Source organism: Helicoverpa armigera, chromosome 16, assembly GCF_030705265.1.
Source record: "Helicoverpa armigera isolate CAAS_96S chromosome 16, ASM3070526v1, whole genome shotgun sequence".
Taxonomy (NCBI): domain Eukaryota; kingdom Metazoa; phylum Arthropoda; class Insecta; order Lepidoptera; family Noctuidae; genus Helicoverpa; species Helicoverpa armigera.
The window spans coordinates 291,283-314,459 of NC_087135.1; the positions used below are offsets into that span (position 1 = coordinate 291,283).

General features: G+C 35.5%; 3 protein-coding genes across 3 annotated transcripts; 1 reads left to right on the forward strand and 2 right to left on the reverse strand.

Annotated features, from left to right (window-relative positions):
* Positions 1-303: 303 nt before the first annotated feature.
* LOC110369825 (uncharacterized) lies at positions 304-12,555 on the reverse strand. Its single transcript, XM_049844403.2, has 5 exons — positions 12,379-12,555; positions 7,220-7,334; positions 5,530-5,715; positions 4,373-4,526; positions 304-2,936 (listed from the first exon to the last, which is right to left on the reverse strand). Exons 2-5 carry the CDS (start codon positions 7,298-7,300, stop codon positions 2,842-2,844), a joined length of 516 nt encoding a protein of 171 aa, XP_049700360.2. The 5' UTR covers positions 7,301-7,334; positions 12,379-12,555; the 3' UTR covers positions 304-2,841.
* A 254-nt stretch (positions 12,556-12,809) lies between these two features.
* On the reverse strand, positions 12,810-14,803 carry LOC110369817 (uncharacterized). The gene is made up of 4 exons (XM_021325369.3): positions 14,437-14,803; positions 13,723-13,890; positions 13,419-13,578; positions 12,810-13,209 (listed from the first exon to the last, which is right to left on the reverse strand). The coding sequence occupies exons 1-4, from the start codon at positions 14,515-14,517 to the stop codon at positions 13,079-13,081; spliced, it is 540 nt and encodes a 179-aa protein (XP_021181044.3). The 5' UTR covers positions 14,518-14,803; the 3' UTR covers positions 12,810-13,078.
* A 1,370-nt stretch (positions 14,804-16,173) lies between these two features.
* LOC110369816 (uncharacterized) lies at positions 16,174-22,450 on the forward strand. The gene is made up of 4 exons (XM_021325368.3): positions 16,174-16,354; positions 19,579-19,731; positions 20,686-20,848; positions 22,245-22,450. Exons 1-4 carry the CDS (start codon positions 16,277-16,279, stop codon positions 22,361-22,363), a joined length of 513 nt encoding a protein of 170 aa, XP_021181043.2. The 5' UTR covers positions 16,174-16,276; the 3' UTR covers positions 22,364-22,450.
* Positions 22,451-23,177: the final 727 nt, after the last annotated feature.

Genomic DNA, 23,177 nt, shown 5'->3' on the forward strand with positions numbered 1-23,177 from the left:
TTTTATTTCTTCCTTACCTCTCGGATACGCATCGATTTCCTTGCGATTGCCTTGACTCACAATATTTGCTCCATTTTTTATACTAAAAAAATCTTTGTTTTTCAATCAACAATCTTTTAATGACTTTTCGTTTGAAAACTCAGCCAAATGCCAATCGATCAAATCACTATTTTCAGCAGTCGTTTTTTTTGTTCATTAACTGATTATAGTATTGCCACTACGTCGTCATTAATTAACTTTTGATTGTATTTTAACTGCATGAGTAGATAACAGCGTAGGTGTGGTTAAAAATGAAACAAGATATTTAGCAAAACAAAGCCATGAAATAGCAAATTTAATAAATATAGCTGTCGTACAATTGTACAAAATATAATTCACAATAGCTTATAAGTACACTTAAGTAACTGTACCTTTGGATTTCAAAGTATCAGAGTATAAAATACACGGCGTATAAGAGTTTGTTGCATGAACAACATTTTAAATCAATATTAAATTGAATCACATAGCTACATTTATAATATGAGCTACAAAAGTCAAAATGGTCACCGTGTAAACTTACATACATAGAAATCTCGGCACTGTAAATAGAACATCATTGAGATTGGCACATTGAAGAAAAGTGTACGTTACACTGAAAAAGTATGCACCATTTTTAATTACAATAAAATACATACATTTTTAAGGTATATATTTCGTAAGACACGCTTTAGGACGTTTTCTTTAGAACAAATAAATTCAATATACCCATTAGTTTTATGTTTTTATATTTTTCACCATCAAGTTTACAATATGAACACAGAATATTATGTTCGTTATATAATATTTTTATTATTAAATGAACGTTCATTTACTATGTAAATACGTCGAAAACTTTGAAGCAATCGTTAAGGAGCACTTATTCTCGAAATTGACTATCGCTACATACAGAATGACTTGTTTGTACTAAAATATAAACCGAAACGCCTTGGCAATGCAAATTAGCAAAAACGTAGCATATTTACTAAGATTGAACATACATTATATACGCATTTATATTATTTATCTACTAAGAGGTCCATTTAACGCTACTGTGGTTATATAATAAGAAATATGACTACAGTATATGAGATTTTTTCTTTGATTTGCATAAAACCTTGGCGTTCCAGGTTACTTATACATATCTATTTTGTTTATTCCATCATGAGATGAAATATATTCAGGCACATAATATTATTATCATAAGTACGATTTCCGGCATTAAAACTATAGTAAACAAGAATGGAATTGAAGAAGTATTTCATTCCGAACCAGCAAGAATTCAAGTTTAACTAAAAGAACTATTAGTAAAAGTATAAAATGTATTTGTTTCAAACATTTGACTAGAAATGCTTACGGTTTCGTCCGCGTAACTTGGAATCAATTTTATATTTTTTGAATATAATTACAATATATTGAATCAAGATTTGATTATTAATTCATTTGTCACAAAAGGTGCCACTCCATAAAATATTTTTGTAATAAGTAACATCAGGTAGAATTGTTGGCCCTTTAAATAGTTAAAATTGTAATATTCTTAAAGTATAGATTATTATTAGACACTACAGTAAAATATCTAAGCATTCAAAAGTGGGTGAACATTGCGATCGTATAACATACTTAGTTTATTTTTTACAGATGGCTTTTTTACTCCACGCGGGATTTGTAGCAAAATCGGTGGGGTTTACAACATTATAAAAAAAAGGAAAAGAACAAAACACAAATATAAAGTCAATATTTATGTTTAACAAAAAAAAACCGTTAATGCTATCAAATGAAAACTAAGCATGTTAGGCGACCGCTCACCCCCTACTAAATTAATATAAAATGTTATACTTAACCTAAGCCCCGCTGCATACCATAAATGCAATTGTCTTAATATAAAACAAAAGATACATAAAAAAAATAGATTTGAAGTGAAACAACGAACAATACATAAATAATACATTATTCGAGCCTCCTAACCTTGTCTGACATTCCGTTTCACGATAAAATGACATCATCATTTTGGGTCCAGCCTCAGCACAATACAAAACATACATAGGCATAGTTAACATAGTTTAACTTTATCCCATTCTCTTTGAAATAGAGTTTTATTTTCGGAAGTACATATATAGGTCCCTACAGATTTTCAATAATATATTTGTCGTATAGTTATATTAAGGTAGGTTGTACGCAGCAGGGCGACACAAACATGTAATATCAACACTTACATAACTACCACATAGACTAACAGACACTTTGTTCCAGCTACAGTAAAGTATAATAAGTAGAAAATAATATTATTATATTTGATTTTAGCACTTCTGTTCAGTTTTAGGCAAAAGTTAACTTTGCAGCACTTTTAGAAATTCATAAAGATTTTTTATAGAACAATATTCGTATGATTTTAATTGATTCTTACTTTGTGCAACTCACAACACAAAATGTTTACCAATCAGTGTATGCCCGCTATAGACACTCAGTGCAATAAGAGTGCTAATTCTTCGAAGAAAATGGCGCGGTATGACTTCTTTAACAATCGAATAAAAATAATTCTAGCACCATTACTCGTACATTGCCAATAAAATGTATATCAGTTGTGCTATTGAATAAATTCCTTTGTAGAGAAAGGTGTACCATACATATTTTGTAATTAGACGGCGATTAAAAGCCCAAGTAACAAGTTTGTTCTGCACGTAGATTAGCGCCGACAGCGCGGGCGTATTTGTTAAGAAAACGACGCCATCTTGTGACGTCAGCAACCCTTCACAGTGATCTTGTAACAAATCGTGTTTAATAAGAAACAAATCATAGAGTCTGACCGGTGGTTCTCTGTGTGAGGGTCTAGTACATGGACTTGTTGGGTCCCTCCATGTCCTCGGCGCTCTTCAGCATCAGGTAGTAGCTGTTCACGCACAGGATACAATACGCCATTACACCTGAAAAATGGAAAGAACGTTTATATTTTAAATTCTGCTTGTTTAAACAGCTGCACTAAATGAGGTATTTGGTAAAATTCGACCAGCGACATTTTAACAACTGCATTCAATATTTTTATTTTTTAAAGGCGAAGAAAACAGCAAGTATACTTAGTTAAAATGTGTTAAGTATGTGCTATTTCAGTATCATTGATTTTGCCATATAGCGTTAGAGCTAAGAATAATAAAAAAACGCATATCGACAAAAAAAACACTAGAAATATAAACAATTAACTTTATCAATTTTTGAAGTAATACCTACATAACATTAGTGTCGCTTATCACAATCTAGCTTGACGATTGTTTCGAATAAGGTTTGACCAAAATACTTTAAGTAGTTCGCTTTGATTAATTGATTTTTTGATTTTGACTGAATAATATCCTCATAATATCATTCGATATAAGAGTTATGGCTGTGTATTGGTATATTAGTTTTCCTTGTATCTGTGATATCTATTTTATTTTCCTTATTTTACATAAAGTTAGAATCAAAGTTCATTAAACAATGCTTGGAATACCGTCACTACAATTTCTATGTTAAATGGAACATAAAGTGCATTGGTGCAGTAGGTTGGAAGTCATTGGCATAACTGCATCTGCTGCATCTGTTTGGCATCAAATAAAATTGTAATAGCTGAACAGATTTACTTACATAAAAAAGTAAGTAAATCAGGAAACTTTAAGAAGATGTTTTTGCACATAATTTGAATGCATAAAGCAAAACCTGGATAAAAAGAGATCTATTCTTTGGCTTTAAAAGGTAAGGTGACCCTGTCACAACGTTTGATGGTTGGCTTCTTAAATAAAAAATAAACTCTGCTTTGAAACTAGTTTTGTTTGTTGTTTCTTTTAAGTAGAAGTATTAATCATTTGCTTCTCGTGAATATATTGTCTGTTTAATATATTTAGTATCGTCTATGTTTAGACTGTAAGATTATTATTTGGCTATTTAATTTTGGTTGTGAATGGAACAGAAACCAGTATTGTTGAGCACAAATTAATTATCATATTGCATTCAAGTCGACACAATGACAAATATTGCTTGTCTAGGTATCTACGATACGGTTCGTGCCAAATAACTTTGCAATTGCGAAATATTGTTTTTATAAGTACATATTTTTTTTACTGTTTTGAAGTCAATAGTAGGCAACTTTGAACAAGCAATGCTTCTCGACAGTATCTCTACCAACAAATGCACAAGGAGTTTTAAATGGCTAACTTTAGAGTTATTTGTCGCGAACTGTAATTGGACTATGTTTTAGTTTACTTCAAAATCAAAATTAGTTTATTCAAACTTGGCTGCAAAACAGCATTTTTTGAACGTCAGAAATTTCCATAGATATTCACATGTCTGTCTATAGATTAGAAGAACCTTTCAACCTCGTTTGATAACTTACCGAAGAAGACCACTCCTTCAAGGAAGGACAGGAAGATGTCGGAGCCTGAGCCCGACAGGCCGTGCAGCGCCGCCAGCACCACCACGCACACCAGCGCCGCCACCATCAGCACCGACATCACCCACACCCACAGGCGGATGCCCGCTGTGCTGCGCTGGAAGTAGAAGAGGATATTATTAGCAGAGCTAGGAATTACGTACAGTTATTCATGTACTTGCACTGATTAAAGTGGATATATCTCAAATCGCGAGATTATCATAATATTGTCTAACTCTCTTTTTTAACAAAACCAATGAAATAATAAAAGATGCAATGGATATTCAAGAATAAATATCATGACATACATAACAACAATGTTATTATATGCTGAAAATAGAATACTCTACTCTATTTTTAGGTTTTGATCGCAAAACTAGAAAAACCCAAACGCCGAGCTTCGTACCAGAGAAATAAAACTGTAGATCTATAGGTCAGGCCATTTAGATTGGTATTGTTATTGAAAACCTAGCATATGCATCAGAAAAACCCTTAATTAAGGAAATTCAACACTCACGTGCAATTAATACACATAACAACAAACTACCTATAAATACACATGGGCATTGTTTTCATAGCTTTGCCAAGACGCACAAAATGGAGGATAACGGAAATACTAAATAAAACCCACATAGGCTATTCAGTCTTACACGATAAAAGTTCAACCGACCCAATTAAATGATTCATTGATACCGGAGCCATTAATCTATCAGTGGCAAGCCGACTGAATGATCTCAATACAGTTACTGCACCTATGTAAGTACACTAGCTTCCGCCAGCAGTTTCACTCGAGTGCCATGGGAAGTTTTCCGGATAAAAAGTAAACTAAAGCTTTCCCTTGGAACATCTAAGAGTTCTTTTATCAGTATTCTACAAGTGTAGAGGTGTTTTTTTATAGTACCTAGATCTCTTATTATGGCTGATGCTGTCCTTATATTCTTAACATACTTATTCATAAGTTTTCCTCGAATATTGCTGCTAAATATTATGAACATTTACGTTAGCCTACTTTTTGTCCCAGCCCGTATAGGTACCTATATACTGGTAGATTACGCACTTGTTAGGCGTCGTATCTTCCTTTCTTCTATTTCAGTACTTTTTTTTTGTTTTAAACAACTCACCTTAATAACGGAGCATATAAGAGTCAACGCCAGCACGACATGTACAACAGTGACCACAGCGATGGTGACGGCTATCTTGTACCAGGTGGAGTAGAGTCCGTCGCCCGCGTCCTCCGCCGTGCCCACGAACGCGCGCAGGTTCTCCGCGAACACCGAGCATAGGATCATCAGCACCAATGATACCAGCTGTAACAGAACATTATGATCAGAAACCAAAGTCAAAGGTTTTTATTTCATAAAGACCTTTTACAGGTGCTTAAGAAACGTCAAGCTAGTTCCGCGGTTAAAAAGAGTGGGTCTTATGAAGAAGAACCAAAGCATCCAAAATAGGTTCTAGTTTTAATAATTTATAATTTATTTGAACAGTTTTGGAACGTCAAATACATAGGTAGGTATTCCATGAGATAGGTACCTACACTACACTGCCTATGGGTTTTTGAACAATAGCGGAGGGACAATTTGCGTCATCTGGTAGCTATAATATTTTCATCATCATCAGCCCTTATAGCGTTCCACTGCTAGTTAAAGGCATTCAACTGTAAGATTTTCTTTCGTTTTGGCAACTGGCAGTACTGTATTAGCAATTTCGGGAGAAGACTAGAAAAGCATTTAGATTATATTGTCGTCAACCGCTTATGTTTATGCAATAATCAAGTCTACTCTATTTCCTTTCTCTTTTTGTGATTACACAATCTCACATGACTTTGGAGCTGTGCACTTTTTGGACTAACTAAGTCTTCGAAGCTCAAAAATGGTCTAGTTACAATAGGAACTACATATTCTTAGACTGATCAGTTATTTAGCTGGCATCTCCTCGAAAATATAGCAATTCATTTATGCATTGAATTTCTGATTGCAAAAGCAAATATCTAACTCGTGCCATTCTTATCTAAGACCTAAATTGAGTATCTAAAGCGCATTGCTATGTAAATAAATAGCCGAAATACATATAATCTTCTAAATCTGATTAGGAGTTATACGATAAGACTGTTCAGGGTCAACTTTTCTTTCTTTTAGTTGAAGTCGTGTCGTTGGCATTGCTTTATCTAAAGATAGTGCACCAGACCAACTGTGTACCGTTCAAAGTATGGAGAAACCGAATTCATTAGCACATTAATGAGCTAGACAAAAACAGCTCGTTAAAAATGCGACATGTCACATAATGTCTCAAGCGTGGACCTGAATATTAACACGAAATTCGCGAAAACAATTGTCGCCACGCTGCAAGTAGACTCCACTCTACATAGTTATAGCCTAATGTGCTGTTAATACAGTGTGTGATGATAATACAGTCAAATTCCTTTGTAAACAAAACTTGAGCAAAAAAACTCAAGACTGTCTTAAGTCTGTATGTCAGATAACACTAACTGCGAACAAAATCGTGTTTCTAATTATGAGTTATCGCTAAGCTTACATTCTCGGCAAGTGCAAACAAAACCGCAAAAGTTAAGTCGTAAAAGATTAAAACAATAGACACGTCTGCATAATTGTTTACACCGTTGCTAAGGCATTTGTATGCAAACTGAATAATGATAGCATCCACAAAACAACCGCGAAAAATACATACTAAATTAACCTTGGCAACGATCTTGTAATAATAGTATTCGCGGAAAGAAGCGCTCTATTTATACAGCGGGCGCTTGAAATTATCATAAATATTCATGAGGAATTTTTAGTAAAAATATCTTACCAGATGTACAAAACCGACGCACTTGGCGCCAACTTCGAGCCCCATGCACCAGCAGAACGAGGTAATGTGCGGCACACCCATCGTAGAACTGTCCTCGTGGACGCGCGCGCGGCAACTGGAATGAAGTGGAATGTGAGCGAGTCTGCCGTGAGTAGCGAGCCTCGGGCGGCGCCGGCGCCGGCAGACAAAACGTCACACTCTGACGTATTACTTCTAAATTACACTTCCCCGTACCCTTTGCGTGATTCAATATTGCATTAGGGAAAGCCCTTGCGTAGTACAGCAGTAAAAGTAATACAGGGTGGATATTTTTAGCCCGATGACCTAACTTCTATTGAACGTAACGTTTAATGCCAAACCATCGTCATAAAATAAAGTGCTCCCACGAGTTTTCGGCGATCCACTGTTGCATAATTTATAAACATATATTTTGAACAGCGATAAAACGTGCGAGTTACACGTGACCATGTCAACAAACTTATCAACAATGAACCGAATAAATTGGAGTGTTTATACATATTTTCTGAGAATTGTACCTACTTCTTAAATGTTTAGCATTGATTATAATTATTTTTGGGTCTATCGTCTTTAAGTGGTTATCTACAATGTATCCTGTATGGTGGCGAGATCAGCTTTCCTTATCTTCCTTCTCAATTCACTCTATCCTCAACATGAATACTTGACATTCTATCATCCCTTCATCCCTTCATCGGCCCTTGGACAAAGAAATATTACTGGTAATACCTACCTAGACTTATAAAAGTTAGTTATTCCTGTACAAGTGACTCATGGTTTTGTGCAATCAAAATATGCGTCTGAAACTTTATTCAAATAAATTAACAATTAGCGTTAACGCAGGCACCCGATCGTCACAAAACCCCAGTTCATCAGAATCGTGACTAACTAATGGCCAGCAATCTCATTTGACGTCACAGCGTGAGAGTCAACAGATCGATGCACAAAACAGAAATTAATGTAACTATAGTACATAACAACACTTTACCAAATGTATGTAATGCATAATGTATCATGACAAGCATAAATGAATGCGTTTTAGATTCTAGGCGTAACGCTTATTTTTGGAAAAGTATAATTAATTAGCGAAATCGCTAAAATCCCGATAGTATGGGAATGTCGATCAGAATTTGCGACGCAACGTGAGCTGAATTGAAACTATGTTTATTTTGTTTTGACATTGCCTTTCTTTTGTTTCTCAACTATCAGATTTCACCAAAACCTGAGCTAGGTCTTCACAAATTTAGATTCAAGAGAAACCGAACGGTTTTTTTTTGCAATCTTCAAACTCCAAAGATTTTTGTGCAATTCTCAAACCCTAAAGATTTTTTTCGTGAAACAAAGAAAAGAGGTTCTTTACAGTAGTAAGACGGTGTGTTTCGCCTGTATAACCTTGTTCTTAACCTACAGACTCCCCGGAGTCGGTCGGTCACGTGAAGATCATTTCTCGAGAGGTTTATTATATGAGATATATGTATACTATGCATTGCTGCTATTTAATCCACAAGCTTCTTATATTCCACAATTTTCATTCGCATATCTTCTAATGCTACTTCTGCTGAAATTATATCGAGAAAGTAATAGCTCTGAAAGGTCATTCTCAGTGTCCCTCTACATAGTAAGTAAATCCAGCTTTACAAAGTTTCTTTTATGATATTAGCAAGCCAGTCTTTAATTAAATTTAGCAATATAGTCAGCAGAAAAGTTATGGGTGTGATTTAATTAAAGTAACCGCTGTGCCTGGATTATAGTCTGACGCAATCACGCAAACCAAAGATCGATCACCTAAACAATGGGACAACTAGAGCAGACACTAGATTTATTGACACTGAAATAGGCCCAAGGACTGAGAACTTTAGACCTATGTAGCACAGATATGTGACGAATCAGTGAATTGAAGAATCATAACAAGTACAAAGAAATAAAAGAAGAAAGAGCTTACAAAGTGAAACAAAGTTACTTACGCGGTATCGTTCGCAGCCATTGTCACTGTTACACTGAACTAAAGGTGCAACAAAGCAACTTTGAAACAGCTTAACTGGTTTAAGTTTTTTCAAGTAAATACATGTCTGACAATGTAATTACGAAGGTGCATCAAGTTATAGCAGTGAGGCGACTAAGAACACACAGCTTTTTACGGGAATCCTGCCGAAGCGATGAATGCAAGAGAAACTTTGTTTGGGAAGTTAGTAAATAGACTATCCAAGGATGCAGAAACATCAACTGTAGTGTAAATTAAAGAGAGGGAAGTAAAGTTTACTAGTGTAGAAATATAATAACACCCTAAGGCCACTGGCTGTTCCTGCAATCTGCAATGGGACTTTAAATCAGATGAATCAAGAAGTTCGCTCAAGATGTAAGTGGGAGAAGCTCAACGGCGAATAGGTAAATTTTCATAATCCTCTACATACTGTGGCTTGCACCAAGCTAGAAGGTCCCGCTAGTGATGAGAGTGAACTTATCAAGGACAGCCCTCGTCTTTCTCATTATTGATTGGCCTCACCTACAGGTTGAGCTTTTGTGCCGCTACAAATGGCCCACTTTCGAATACCATGCTAGATTTTTTGCTAGCGAATATTTAAATTTAGATCTAGCTCTATTACCGGCCGTGACCTATTAAAAGTGAGTGTTAACGTTCCTACATATGTACCAGTAAATAGAGGATATATATGTCATCCTTCACTCAATCTACGAAAGAGATGCCATGCCATGATCACGAGTAACCTTGACAGCTAATATTCTGTCTGCCGACTACGACCTATTTCCATAACGTAGCTTAAAAAATTGGCATCATGTTGCTAATTAATTTGTACTCGTATCCTTAATGAATGATTGTGGCAAGTGCTTTTATCATTCGCGTCGTTTAGCTAACCTTGTGTAGCCTCAATTTATAAGTGTCAGCTTCGGATTTTGGCACACCTAGTAACCACTTTATTGCTGTAATATACTTTTATGTGCCTATCCTTGATAACTGGTAATTAAATGACCCAAAATTATTATTGTTAAGAATAACATTTATGTGTATGAACTGCCCTGACTGAAGATAGTAATAAACACGACATATGTTTTCCCACATGTGATTATCCCGCAATAGGTACATTGGCAATAGGATGCAATATTGTTATCAGACACGGGTGACTCAGAGGATCAGTGCTCATCACGAGGCCGGACGGCGGGATATCGCAGTTCCTATCGATTTTAACACCCTTGCAATTTTCCCGTATCTCTGTAATTTTAACATTCGGATTCATCCATTCTTTTCGCTGAGGATGCATCTGTTGAATATACCATTTCGAAATTAATTCGATAGCATGACCGAAAGTTGCAAAACTTTTACCTACAGAGGCATTTGTGCAGGACGAACAAATACGAGATAAATATTTACTGTCTATAAATGAAGTCCCATTCCCTATTTCACATACAAAATAATCCTCGAAATATTTAAGCCCGTGTAGCAAAATAATCGTAGAAATCTTTCGACATCGCATAACTCCAAATTGAATACTAAACTCAGTTAAAAAAATCGTACTAAATGGAAACAGAACATTAAAGCAAGGTCAGTGACATCACCACTATTAAACTCTGGCGCTATGGACACAATTGTACACACACCGTCTGGCACTACAAGGCTGATTCAGGGACGGGAACTGAACTATATAGTATCCTTTGTTTGGAGAACACTCTGTATACGAAAAAAATGCAGATGCTCAATAGGCTGTTAGCGAACTGGCTCACTGGCCAGGTACACCTAGTACTGGCCACTAATAATAACTGTAGGCAGCTCGTCACTCGGCGCCGGCGCATACGGCCAGTATTTGAACAATTCAAGGTTGTGCTCATATACCATAACAAGAGATGTCGCCAATTGATAAGAATTAACGCTCGCTAGATTACATCTTAAGTTATAGTAATGGGCATAAGTTGCTTGTAAAGTTGTCAGGAATTTATTGGACATAATTAATTGCCGTCTTTGGATTGTGGCAAGTATTTAAGATAAGTCATTAGATTACCTCGCTTAAGATATGGTTTGTTTTGTTAGGTCTGGATAACAAAAGCAATTTTTTAAAATTGTTAATTGTAATAATCAAGACAGCCAGTCAAGCTAGGTACCTATGTTGATTTTAAACGCTGTTCTATAAATATTCAATTAATTGAAAGTTATGAGAGCTTCTTGTATGAATCACTGTGAAAAATAACATCATCTGGTATGTTGCTGTGCAGTAATATTATTAGTTTAGAGCTTAGATACCTATAAAGAGTTTTCATTTATGTGATCTTGGAATTCAACAACAAACAGCTAACCCAAACTGCATTGCTGAATATATTATAAGGATACAAATACATATATTTAAGAAAATAAAATATCGCTATACCAATATAGCATTACCAATACTATATTGGTAACCCCAAGTTGGCCCAAGCACTACTAAGAAAATATTAAACCAACTTAGTACATGTTTATCTGCATTGACACACTTTAAACAAAATAATAATCTCTCAGTTTAATTAAATTTGTATTTTAGTTATGGTAACGTTCCAGGCAGCGGCTAATTTATTAAATTGTTAAGCATTGATTTATGTTTTATTTTTATTACTTGAAACAAACCAGTTTTCCCACAAATTTTGCGACAGATTTAATGTAAAAAAAATTGTTTTATATATAAAAATTCAAACCACAAACTAGCAGCCACTTATATATTTAAATGTATAGGGTCACTGGTCACTGTGTCGGACACTTTCATTATTTATATTGATGTATTGTCCAAACTGGAAGTGACCTAGATCCTGCACTTTCTATGTTATTGTGCCTAGTAACACCCACTGTGACATGGGAGTGCCTATTGATACAGGCTCATCTAGCTGATTAGCTCAACAAGAGATAATGGCATATTCACACATAGTTAGATTAATTACAATTAAAATCTGACCAATTTTGGCTCTTAAACCCACAAAATAAAATTTTTAAGAGAAGATAAAAAGGCATTAGTATAAAAAGACTACAAAAACTAATAAAAGTAAGCAGCATCTATTAAGGAGTAATAAACGAGATATAACCGGTAAGTAAACATCTGGCAAAAAATTATCAGCAGAGCAAACGCCCCGTAACCTTGTACAAAGAAAGAAATATTATTATCTTTACTTACGACTAGATAAAACCTCCTTTTTGAACTTCTACCCAAGTCACCAGGTACTCTTGTAGCTCGAATTGCGATTTAGGAAAACAAATAATATGTTGGGTGTTGTTCCTGCTTTTTTAATTCTGCGACTTAATAAATAAATTACACTACAACAAAACAAATCGCACTGAGCCGGACCGACAACAGACTGAATAAAAATCTCTACTATCCAATTAATTATCTAAAATTCGGCGGGTTCGTGAAATAGAAATATTGATTATACTAAGTGCGACAAGGATAGACAATTGTTTTGACAATTTGAATGGCGCCATGACGTCTGAGTGACGTAAGCATCGGCGTTCCGTTCTACTGTAGCTATTTTTCTTCTGTCAAAAAATATTTTGATGAAAGCTTTGCGAGCGATAATAAAAACATAAAGGTAAAATAAAGCAGGGGTATAAAAATGTAACAATAGTATAATTTATTTACTTAGCATAGGATACAATGAGTACAGTATAGTAGTTGGAATACTTTGAGTAATGATGAATGAATACAAGAGTTTGATTCCAGTTACCGCTTTTTTCTCACGTTACAAAAAATCAGTCAATATCATGATCACTTTTCTGTAGGTATCTTCAAGTCTCATCCACCCACCAGCAGTGGACATCCCGTACCCTGTATAAAACTTGTAGGCAATAGTATCATTTAACAGTCCTAGTTTCAAAAACTATAGAACGTGATCTTCGATTTTCACAGGATGATAAATTCTCCCTGAATGTTGAAACCTCAGTTCGTCATCTTGGTGCATAATTTCTTTATGTCGACTGTGAACTACTATGATGCAGTATACAGAGACAACTGAAACAAAAATAATAGAAACATTAGAGTAGGTACAGCTACAAAAACAAGAGAGTTCATTTTTCATACGTAACCCGTTTCTGATATTTGTTCCATCATTAGTAAACAAGGTGACGTTAAGTCTTGAGGGGCATTTTCCTTTTAGTTATCTTAGGAACCTAGTCCCGATTATCAGTTTGTCTTACAAGAAGTATAGTAGTTATACTCACAGGCTCTGGCGAGGTGAATGCAGATGACGATGGACTCGACCTCCAGCATCTCGCCCTCGTCCTGCAGCACGAGGCTGATGCCGGTGAACGACAGCAGGAAGTATATCGCGGTGATGATGCCCGTCACTATCGTCCAGGGTAACGTTAGGGATGCTAGTTTCTGGAACACGTAAGTTAGTTGTATGAGAATAAGAATATCATTCTCTGGTATAATAATTATTATAAGAGCTTGATAGCTGCAATATGTCTGACATGACTCTTTTACAAAGTAAGTACGAGTATTATTCTGGTCGTCAATATCTACCTTATAAGCCGCGACTACCAGGAGCACAGAGCAGATGAGATGTATGCCACTAACGGAGGCCGCAGTGATGTACAGCACATACTTGTGTACTGACACCGTGCCGTCCTTGCCGAGCGGCGCTAGTGTCACCAGAAGGCAGTAGATTGCTAGCTCTAGTAGTGCCCATACCTGGAAGAATAAAAGGTGTGTGTTTAGTTTTGGAATTAAGTAGATTAAGTGGCTGCTTAAGCTAGCTCCTTCTTTGTTCGTTTTGGTCTCTGTATTTATCCTTTGTGTACCGCGGTCACTCAAACCAATAATACCATTTCATTTCATTGTAAAACTAAATTAAAACTAAGTATTTAAATAAAAATAAAAAAAAACAGGTTATAGCGTCAGCTTCTCTTTTGTTCTCTATTCCTTTCGTTTAAAGTATAGCAAATGTTTCGCGTGTGATAAACAATGCGAAAATTATCAGGCGCTAGGAAAATATTACCTTGAAATTCTTCAGTTTACGACTTTTACGTCAGAGTATTATGAATAATAAATACCACAAGATGAGCCACGTTTATACTATGCACTATCTGAGGTAATATTTACACTAACAGAATCATTCTAATGGCAGGAATTTATGTTATAATAAAGAAAATGGAAAAAAAAACATTGACGAAGAAAAGTGTATCGTTAATCTGGAAGTATCAAAATGGGATTATAACAATAAAAAAAAGGACTTACTGAGTAAACGTATCCAATTATCAAGGTTCCCGTGTGTAGAGTGGCGCAGTAGCAGCATTTGTCGATCATAGGCACACCCATCTCTGTTTTAGCGTAACGAGTTTTGGAGATTTATTTATAAACCATCCGTGTGGCTATTACTGGCTATTATGAATGTTAGCGATCACGTTCGCTCGGCGTCAAGGGTGCCTTATCACTATAATGTTGTTATATCGCGGCCATGATTTCGCGACTGATAACGATGCATCACGGTACTACTGTTGCCGGTTGCGTACCTGATATGCGATATCTCGCATTGTCCAATTTGTACTAATTGTTGTTGAGTTGAGCGATTATCGATAAGTTTTAGAGTATTCGCAATCGTTTCTGTGCTCTTCAGATGTAACAGCCACATGACAGCGTCTTACTAAAGTCCGAGTCAATGTAAATGTCTTAAATAAAACGTAAATTATTAAAACTATGTATAAAACTTCATCTTTATTTATTTTATCTCGTGCGTAATTTCAAACAAAAAACAAAAGGTCGCGGGAAGCACCTACGTAATTACAGTTTAATGACTATTTTATCACTGATGATCAAAGCAACCAAAGTGTTCTGGTATCGGCAGCATACCAGATAAGCAATTAGAGCACCTGAATGTTAAATATTTTTATTTGACTGCCACAGAATGTGTGAAATACACAAGACTAGTCTTAAACCACATCTCCAAGCAAAACTTCCAAAACCCAAATAAGTTTTAAGTGTCCTGCTCCGGCCTTCGCAGAGTGTTAACAATACGACAGACACACTTGTAGACTTACAACATACTGATTTTTTATCGATAACAGAATCAATCTACAACAAAATACATCTCGATAATCAGTACTACTACATAGTACTCACTACATAGTGCATGACGCATCACTCGGATTCGCCAAAACGAGTGCAGTTGCATGCAATTCGTGAGTTCCGTTTTACCTAGAGACCCACTTGCAAACTGACGATTTGTGTGACTTCCTTATTAAGGAGTGGCAATGCAGTAATTCGTGGTGTCGGCTGCCAGAACCCTTGCATCCTCACTCTTGTGTCAGACGTCACAAGTTATGTAACCAGTAGACTTTGTAGCAACCTTAACCTGTGGTACGCATGACCTTGCTGATATGATGAGTAAACACTAACAAACTGCTAAGATGAATTAAGCGAGGTTTTCTTTGCAAATCTTATAAGATTTACTTCCTCATCAGCTTCCTTTGGTTATCCTCGAAGGTCCTGAATATCTTTATATTTCTGTCTAGTTCTTGCCACTTCTGTGCATTAGGATATAATATGTTAATAATTATTTTAGACCGGCGCTTGTGAGTCAGTAAGTACACATTAAATAGCCGTAACCTTACGTTGTGTACCTGTGCTTATCTCTCTAACTGAATACTGTAGGGAGAGCGCTCGAGTTTTTGCTTAGCAAAAGACATCTGATTAATTAGAGACTAAACGCAGCTATTCAAATTATTTAACATTGACATATAATAGATAGATGAACTGCGACTTCTATGTAAGACATGCGAATAATTAAATCTTCCAAGACGTAAGATAATGCAATATATCACATAGGTAACATTTGCATAACACAAAACTTCCCCAAAATATGCAAACTCACACTTCAACGTAAACGGCATTTACAACTGAACATTTATAGTATGTGCAAAGATTAACACACTACTCATAATTGGTCCTCACACCCTACGCGGCAGATAGTGCGAGTTAAGGGAATCTAATCAGTTCGCGAGTACGAGCGGCGCCGGCCACACGACACGAGCCATTGTCACTTAATTATAATATTAACTCGATTAATTAGTAAACAAACATGTGTCTGGATGTGGACAACTGTTGCTGCTGCTTCAGCCTCGAGCTAGGAACCAAGATCATCGGCATAGTGTACACAGTTAGTATCCAAGTGTTCAGTTAAACTGGCTTTACTTGCTGGTTAAGTGATATAGATCAGTGTTTATGTTTGGTATGAAGGAAATCTTTCATTACAAGTTGGTGTCTGTTATGTTGTTTCTGGCAAAGATGTTTTTGACGATATATTGGTACCTCGGTGGATTTGGTATGAAGGTTTACGTATTTGTATTATCCAAGTTACATGTAGACTGTCAGACTATTTAAAGCAGTGATTGCATAGATATTTGTAATTCAGTCATTACTTATCTAGAACTAATTATGCTAAGTGGGTCTAAAATTAGACATGATTAATTAACAGCTTGACGTTAGTGGGTGGGAAATACAATAGTTTTCTTTTGCTTCACTTTTATTACTACAGATTTATTCGCGAAACTAGCTCCCGCCCATGACTTCGCCTGCATATAATAGCTACTGTCTAAAATCCCCCGATTTTGAGACATTCTTCATTGGTACTTTGCTCCTTTTGGTCTTACCGCGATGTGTAGCCCTCCTCGATGACTGGGGCTTTCTAACACTGGAGTATTTTTTCAAATCGGACCTCTAGTTCCTGAGCTTAGCGGTTTTTATCAAACAAACTCTTCAACTTTTTAATATTAATATAGACTGGCAAAATTTATAGGGTGCATCTTTCTGCATGCGGATAATCCACGTAAATACCAAAAATATAAATTATCGCACCTGATTTAATGCGCTGAATAGTGCATAAACAGATAAGTTAAAGTCATATAAAAGTCGCTTCACAACAAAATATCATAATTCCTTACTTTTTAAGTAACCAGTAGAGGAAAAAATAACATCGATAAAATATGAACAATCGATACATACATAAGTAAGTTCTCGGAACATGAGTCAAGTACCGATTGGGAGTGAGTTTAACGCGAATACTGGAACCAGATAACAGTTATTGTTTGCGCAATTTTACAAGTTAACGGTATGCTATAAACAACAATATCCATATCAATCAATAGATGTTATCGATAAACATTTAATATATTGTAAAACTCGGGGACATTTGTATTATGTGGCCCTTACGATGCATCACGAAGAATTAGGATTTTATAATGAGATCATCACAAAGCTATAAGTACTTAAACTAAGAGATTAATGGTTATAGCCAATCGGATAGAACATGCCCATTTGAAACAGTCATTAGTGTAAAATAGCTACATATCACCAGTACGATCGTAAACATGACCAAATATGGCGTTCATCTAGATATAAGATGTCCTTTATAACTTCCTCAATTATTTTAAGTGCTGATCTCACACTTTCTATTAACTGCGTAAGACGATAATTAGCTCATAAAACATGATCACAAGTTAATTACGTCCTAAGTCTTAGGTTAATCATTATAATTGGTATTCGATTCTTTCACTGATTCTCTCATTACTAGAGCTCGAATTCCGTCAGATACTGATCATGTAAATATTTATTTATTCCTCTCTGTTAAATCATAATAGCAATTCAATTCAAATTCTTCCAATGACTCATTTTCCATTAAAAAATTCTTCAGTAACTTCATTAAATAATCTTTTTTATTTACGCTATTTAATAACAACAGACGAACAGACAATCAATTCATCAGCAATGGATTTTATAATCGTGATTATAATAAGTACAGGTAGTCAAGTTTTTAAGCACTCATAAGTGTAAGTGTGAAAGATAGTCAGCAGTAAACTGTAAAAGGAATCAATAGATTGTTAACACAAGCGGCTGATAAGCCACTAATTACAAACGTTATTAACCAGTATATCACGTGTGTTACTTAGTAATAGTTAGTAATAAACTGCAGTGTAATCGCTAGACCCTTAACCTTTAGTGAAGGTGATCTAGAAGGATCTAGCTTCTGGTTTGTGCGAGGTTAGTAGGATTCTAGGTTTTATTTTGATTTCATTCGTAAAGTAAAGAAAATATATCATTCATTTCCTATTTTGATGGCATTGCAATTGTGTTTGTTGAAATACGAAGCATTGTTTCGTCGTGTAAACAATGTTTCCCGCTTGTGAGATGTACATATTTAGGCTTTTTAGAAACATTTTTGAAATACCGAGTCTAATATAAGGTAGTAAATATCGTTTTTTGAAAAACTACTCTTACTTTACCTGAACGTAATGCAAAATCATAATCTGAAATCATTGGTTAAGTCAGCAATCTTCCTCATGTAAAGATATTTCTAGTTTGTAAAAGAAATAAGCATTTCCTTTTATATAAACCCAATCCTTTTCTTCTAGGGTTCACTTACGTTCTTAATGAAAAGGAATGTCCTAATGGAATGTCTGCTACTGAAAGCGTGACATAATGTTTGTTTACGTTTGTTTTCACAATGACCCAGCGAGATAATTTACTTTATAAAGGAGAGTACTTCCTTATGATCTAATTCCTTACACAGCTCATATAAGTACTGTGAACACTAGGTAAACTAAACTAAGTGACTATATTGCTATCTTTTCTGACGTCTGTACCGAAAGAGAGATAAAAGTGAAGTCAAAAAACTAATAAACGCATTACGTTTTGACTCAGAACTTTGGTTTTTCAAGGTTTTAATGTGTCACTAATTTTTAATTACGCTGTAGACAAAAAACTGATACGCGTGCTATGTATTCCTAACAACTACTGCCACCAGTTAAATTTTTTTATCTTTGATTACTCTACGGCACATAATACCGCTTGACTTTATAATTAGTTGCATTATTTATATCTCAAGAACGGCTAAACCGATTTGGCTGGGAATTGGTAAGGCAGTACCTTAGAACTAGAAGACGGATATAAATATACTCCATTGAGTAAGCTCTTAGCTACATGTAACCAATCTTGATAGAACTTTTTACGCAAAAACATATCAGACACAAACTACCAATTATAATAATGATTCAATTGATGAAGTCATTGCTATTATTTATTGTATTTCATTTTAGCTGCATTTCATTGTTCTATGATTTGGTTTACCTTTAGCTAAGTGCCATCCTAGAGTATAGTTTGTAGTTTCCTATGGAGAACAACGAGCAAGAATCTCCATTGGTTACTTACAAAATTCATAAATCCGAATTTCATCATATAAAACATTCTGACTATATAATACTACTCCATACCATACCTCAAGACAGATCGATTATCAAGTCCTTTAATCCTTATCCAAGCTCAAACAAACAAGCTACTATCTCATACAAACAACTGAAGTGTCTACTAACCAGTCTTCTTTCACAGGCGCTGTCAGTATGCGCGGTGCTGATCTACGCTCCCCTCGCCGTGATGAGCGAGTCGCTCCCGCAGACCCGGCTCATCTTCTACGCGACCCTGGCTGTACTGGCCGTGGTAGAGATATTTATAGGCAGCCTGCTTATACATGGCGCTTTTAAGGTAAGGGTATTATGATTGTTGATTTATTTTGTGATCTTATAGTTTAACGGTGGTTACACGTTAGATTAGAGTTAACGATTAGACATTAGACATAATTTATATTGAGCTATCGTCAAAGTTCTATCCCTTATCGCAAATCAATACATTGTGTGAGTTGTAATTTTGATTTTAGTCCGATACAGGCTGTTGAACAAAAGAAAACGCTGGTTTACTAGATAGTCTGAAAGTTAAGTTATCCTTTAAACTCATGACTTTAAATGAATATCAAAATATGATAACCTTATTAAATTGGATTTAGTGTATTTGCATTCTTACTTCATCAAATCTAATTAAAAATGAGTTTATCTACAAGATTGCATATCAGAAATAACTTGTACCTAAGTAGAATATCAAAAGGAAACAATATTTTGCACAATCTTCATAATGTAGTAAGCATAGTGATTATAAGAAGGTGTGGCGTTACGTTATCTCAAGTATTTGTAATCCTACGGCTGACGATGTTATTTGTTTGTATCGAAACTATACGTATTGTACTATTTATTTACAGTAGTCTATTATGAATGCCAAAGATTTATTTTCATGCCTGTTTACATAAACCACATTGTTTGGCGAGTTCCTGCGTTTTTGGCCATGTTTAATAATTGCAAACAAACTGCTTTAAAATTCTGTTGATTTCCAGAGATTCCTAATTCCCTGAGCACACCCAATCCTCAATTATTAAAAGTAGTAGTAAGTCTTGCTCTCATTCATGTACATCTCAACGGTACATTTTTGTTTCTGACATATGAGAATTTCACTTTCACGAAATCACCATTTTTCACGACTTTTCACTGAAATTTTTAGGCACTTCAGACACCTTATTGTGTCTTAAGTATTGCATAAAGCAATCAATACATCACAGAGATGCCACTCTCCACGAGCTGCTAATCTAAATCTTTAACCCTGTGTTTCCAGCGCAAGCCGCAGTTCACGTGGCCGTGGCTGGTGGTGGCGTGGTGGAAGGGGCTGGTGCTGCTGGTGCTGACGGTGGCCGGCATGGTGCTGCTCACCTTCAACAGAGACGTCGAAACCATCACCGAAGCCAGTGCTGTTATATCCGTGTATTTTGTTTATTCAGGTGAGAGTTTGTATGTATGTATATTGAGCCGATAAGTTTGTTGGTGTCAACAATATATAAAACGGATTGTTTTTGTATTTTACAATAGGCAATCAATGTTGATCATTTTTGAATGGTAATTGGAAGTAAATACTGGGCATTGTTTTGGTCGCTGAATGACTTATTTCACATTTTAGAATACCTAAATGTTCATGGATGATACAGGTACTCTTATCGACGACGAAATGAATATACCTAGACGAAATGAACATAGTCTGATGACATTTAGTATCATTGAATTCAATAATTGTTATGAATGTCATTGCTCTGTAGATAATGTGGATTCCCCGATTAAGCAGCTAACATTATTTTAAAATGTGTTCAAATCGATACACAATCAATTTATCGTATAAGTAGATTATGTCCTTCTCAAAAATAACTTCTGTGGAGGAATTTTAAAATGAAATAAATGATAAATATATCCTTCCGATGAGTAGATGGTAGAGCCGCATTCAAATGAACCAAATGTGGGCTATTTACCTATTAGGCAGTGTAAAGTGGCAGGATTTCTCAAATTCAGAGTTACCACAATAGATTCTTGAATACTAAAAGTCAAATGGCAAGACATGGTGAGAGTATAACACCTTCTTGAGCTCCAGAGCGAGAAAGTACATGATGATATTCCATCCTAAACACAGAGAAGTCTTACTTATACGTGACATTCAAACAAAAGTGTCTCCTTACCGCTTAGGAAAGGACCTAATTTTCTAAACATCTTTCACCATTGCTTAACCGCAATCATCCCAGGCGTGACATACTATTGCTTTTTATACATTATTTTCTTGTGTACAACAATGTGCAGATAAGAAAGGGCGACCACAATTACAATAGAAATGCAGGCAGCGTCGCCATTTCACGCCAGTTTCGAACGCACCGAGCATAACCTCAAACAATGCCGGTACTTAACTATTGTTACGATAAGACACTTCTTGGTGTTAGTGTAGACGTGGGGTCAATGAACTCGTGGAAATTTAAGTGTAGTTTAAGTCCAGAAGTTGAGATTTTGTAAGATTTCGTAAATAATTCCTCCCCAGTAATACCGACAGCGGTTTTCTTTTATTTTCCTGTGATGTAAAAAAATTAACAATCGTATTGCTATTTTCTTTTGAGTAGGTACTTTTAAAAAGGCTCTCTTGACCAGTGTCTTAGTTAATTATTTTAGCTTATGCGACTTGTATCCCTCAAAATTTTGAGACAGTGATAGCTTAACAGGGAATACACAACCGAATAACCAAATCCAATTCTGATTTTTGATATTCTTAACAAATACAAAATTATTTTCTTCATGACCTGAGTTCCTAATTATAACCTTCCTATCAAAACATCTGAATCTAAAGTAACATTTCTCCATTTCCAGCTCTCCTGCTATACTTCGCAGTAGTGGTAAACAGCAGAAGACAAGAACTGGTACTGGAGAACTACTGGGCGAACAAGCACATGCTGCGGCACGCTAAGACGCAGTACTACTATGTATAGACACGATTCGAATATAGACTTATAGGCTTTAATGTTAACACTATTTATGTTTAACTAGTTATTAATTAAATTATATTTTTATAGGAAGCGTTTTGTTTATTCACTACCAAATCCTTGAAAATAAATACAAGTAGAGCTCAGCTTAGACGAACTATAGCCAGCTATTACTTCTTTACATACAGAACTGACGACGATTCAGAGCACGCAGACTTTTTTCATAATCAGAAGCAATAGGTTTCAATTACAGTTTTCCTTCGTGGTGATTCTTATCATACAATTTTCTTTTAATTCAAGGATTTATATGTCTTCAGTATCATTACAATAGTCTCTACAAAATATATAAGCCATTGCAATATTTAATTAAATTACTTAAGAGAGAGGCAGACACATTAAAAACGAATTGCGTACACGCCGCTTAATCGCCTCCTTCTAAATGAAGACGGTCTACTTGCCCCTATCAGCTTCATCGTCACCAGACAAAAGAACAAAGCTTCATTCAGTAACGTTACGTCAAAGTTGCGCAGACGCGCGGGAACAATTAAACGTCGTGTGCGCGCCGCGCGGAAAATTGCGCGCTTTTCACCACAATGGCGCACTCCAAGCAATATATTATAAATATAAGACGACGAGGGTGATGCGCAGAAAGTTGTGACATGTAGTGCGTGCAGTATGGTGAGTAAGTGCACATCTATTTTTATTTATAAATAAATTATATTTTGATTCATACCATGTAAAATTCGCAATGTTAAGAGAGTAAATAAGAAACAAAGAAGCTCATAGTACAATGCAAGAAAGCTGCCTTAAAAACTATGTC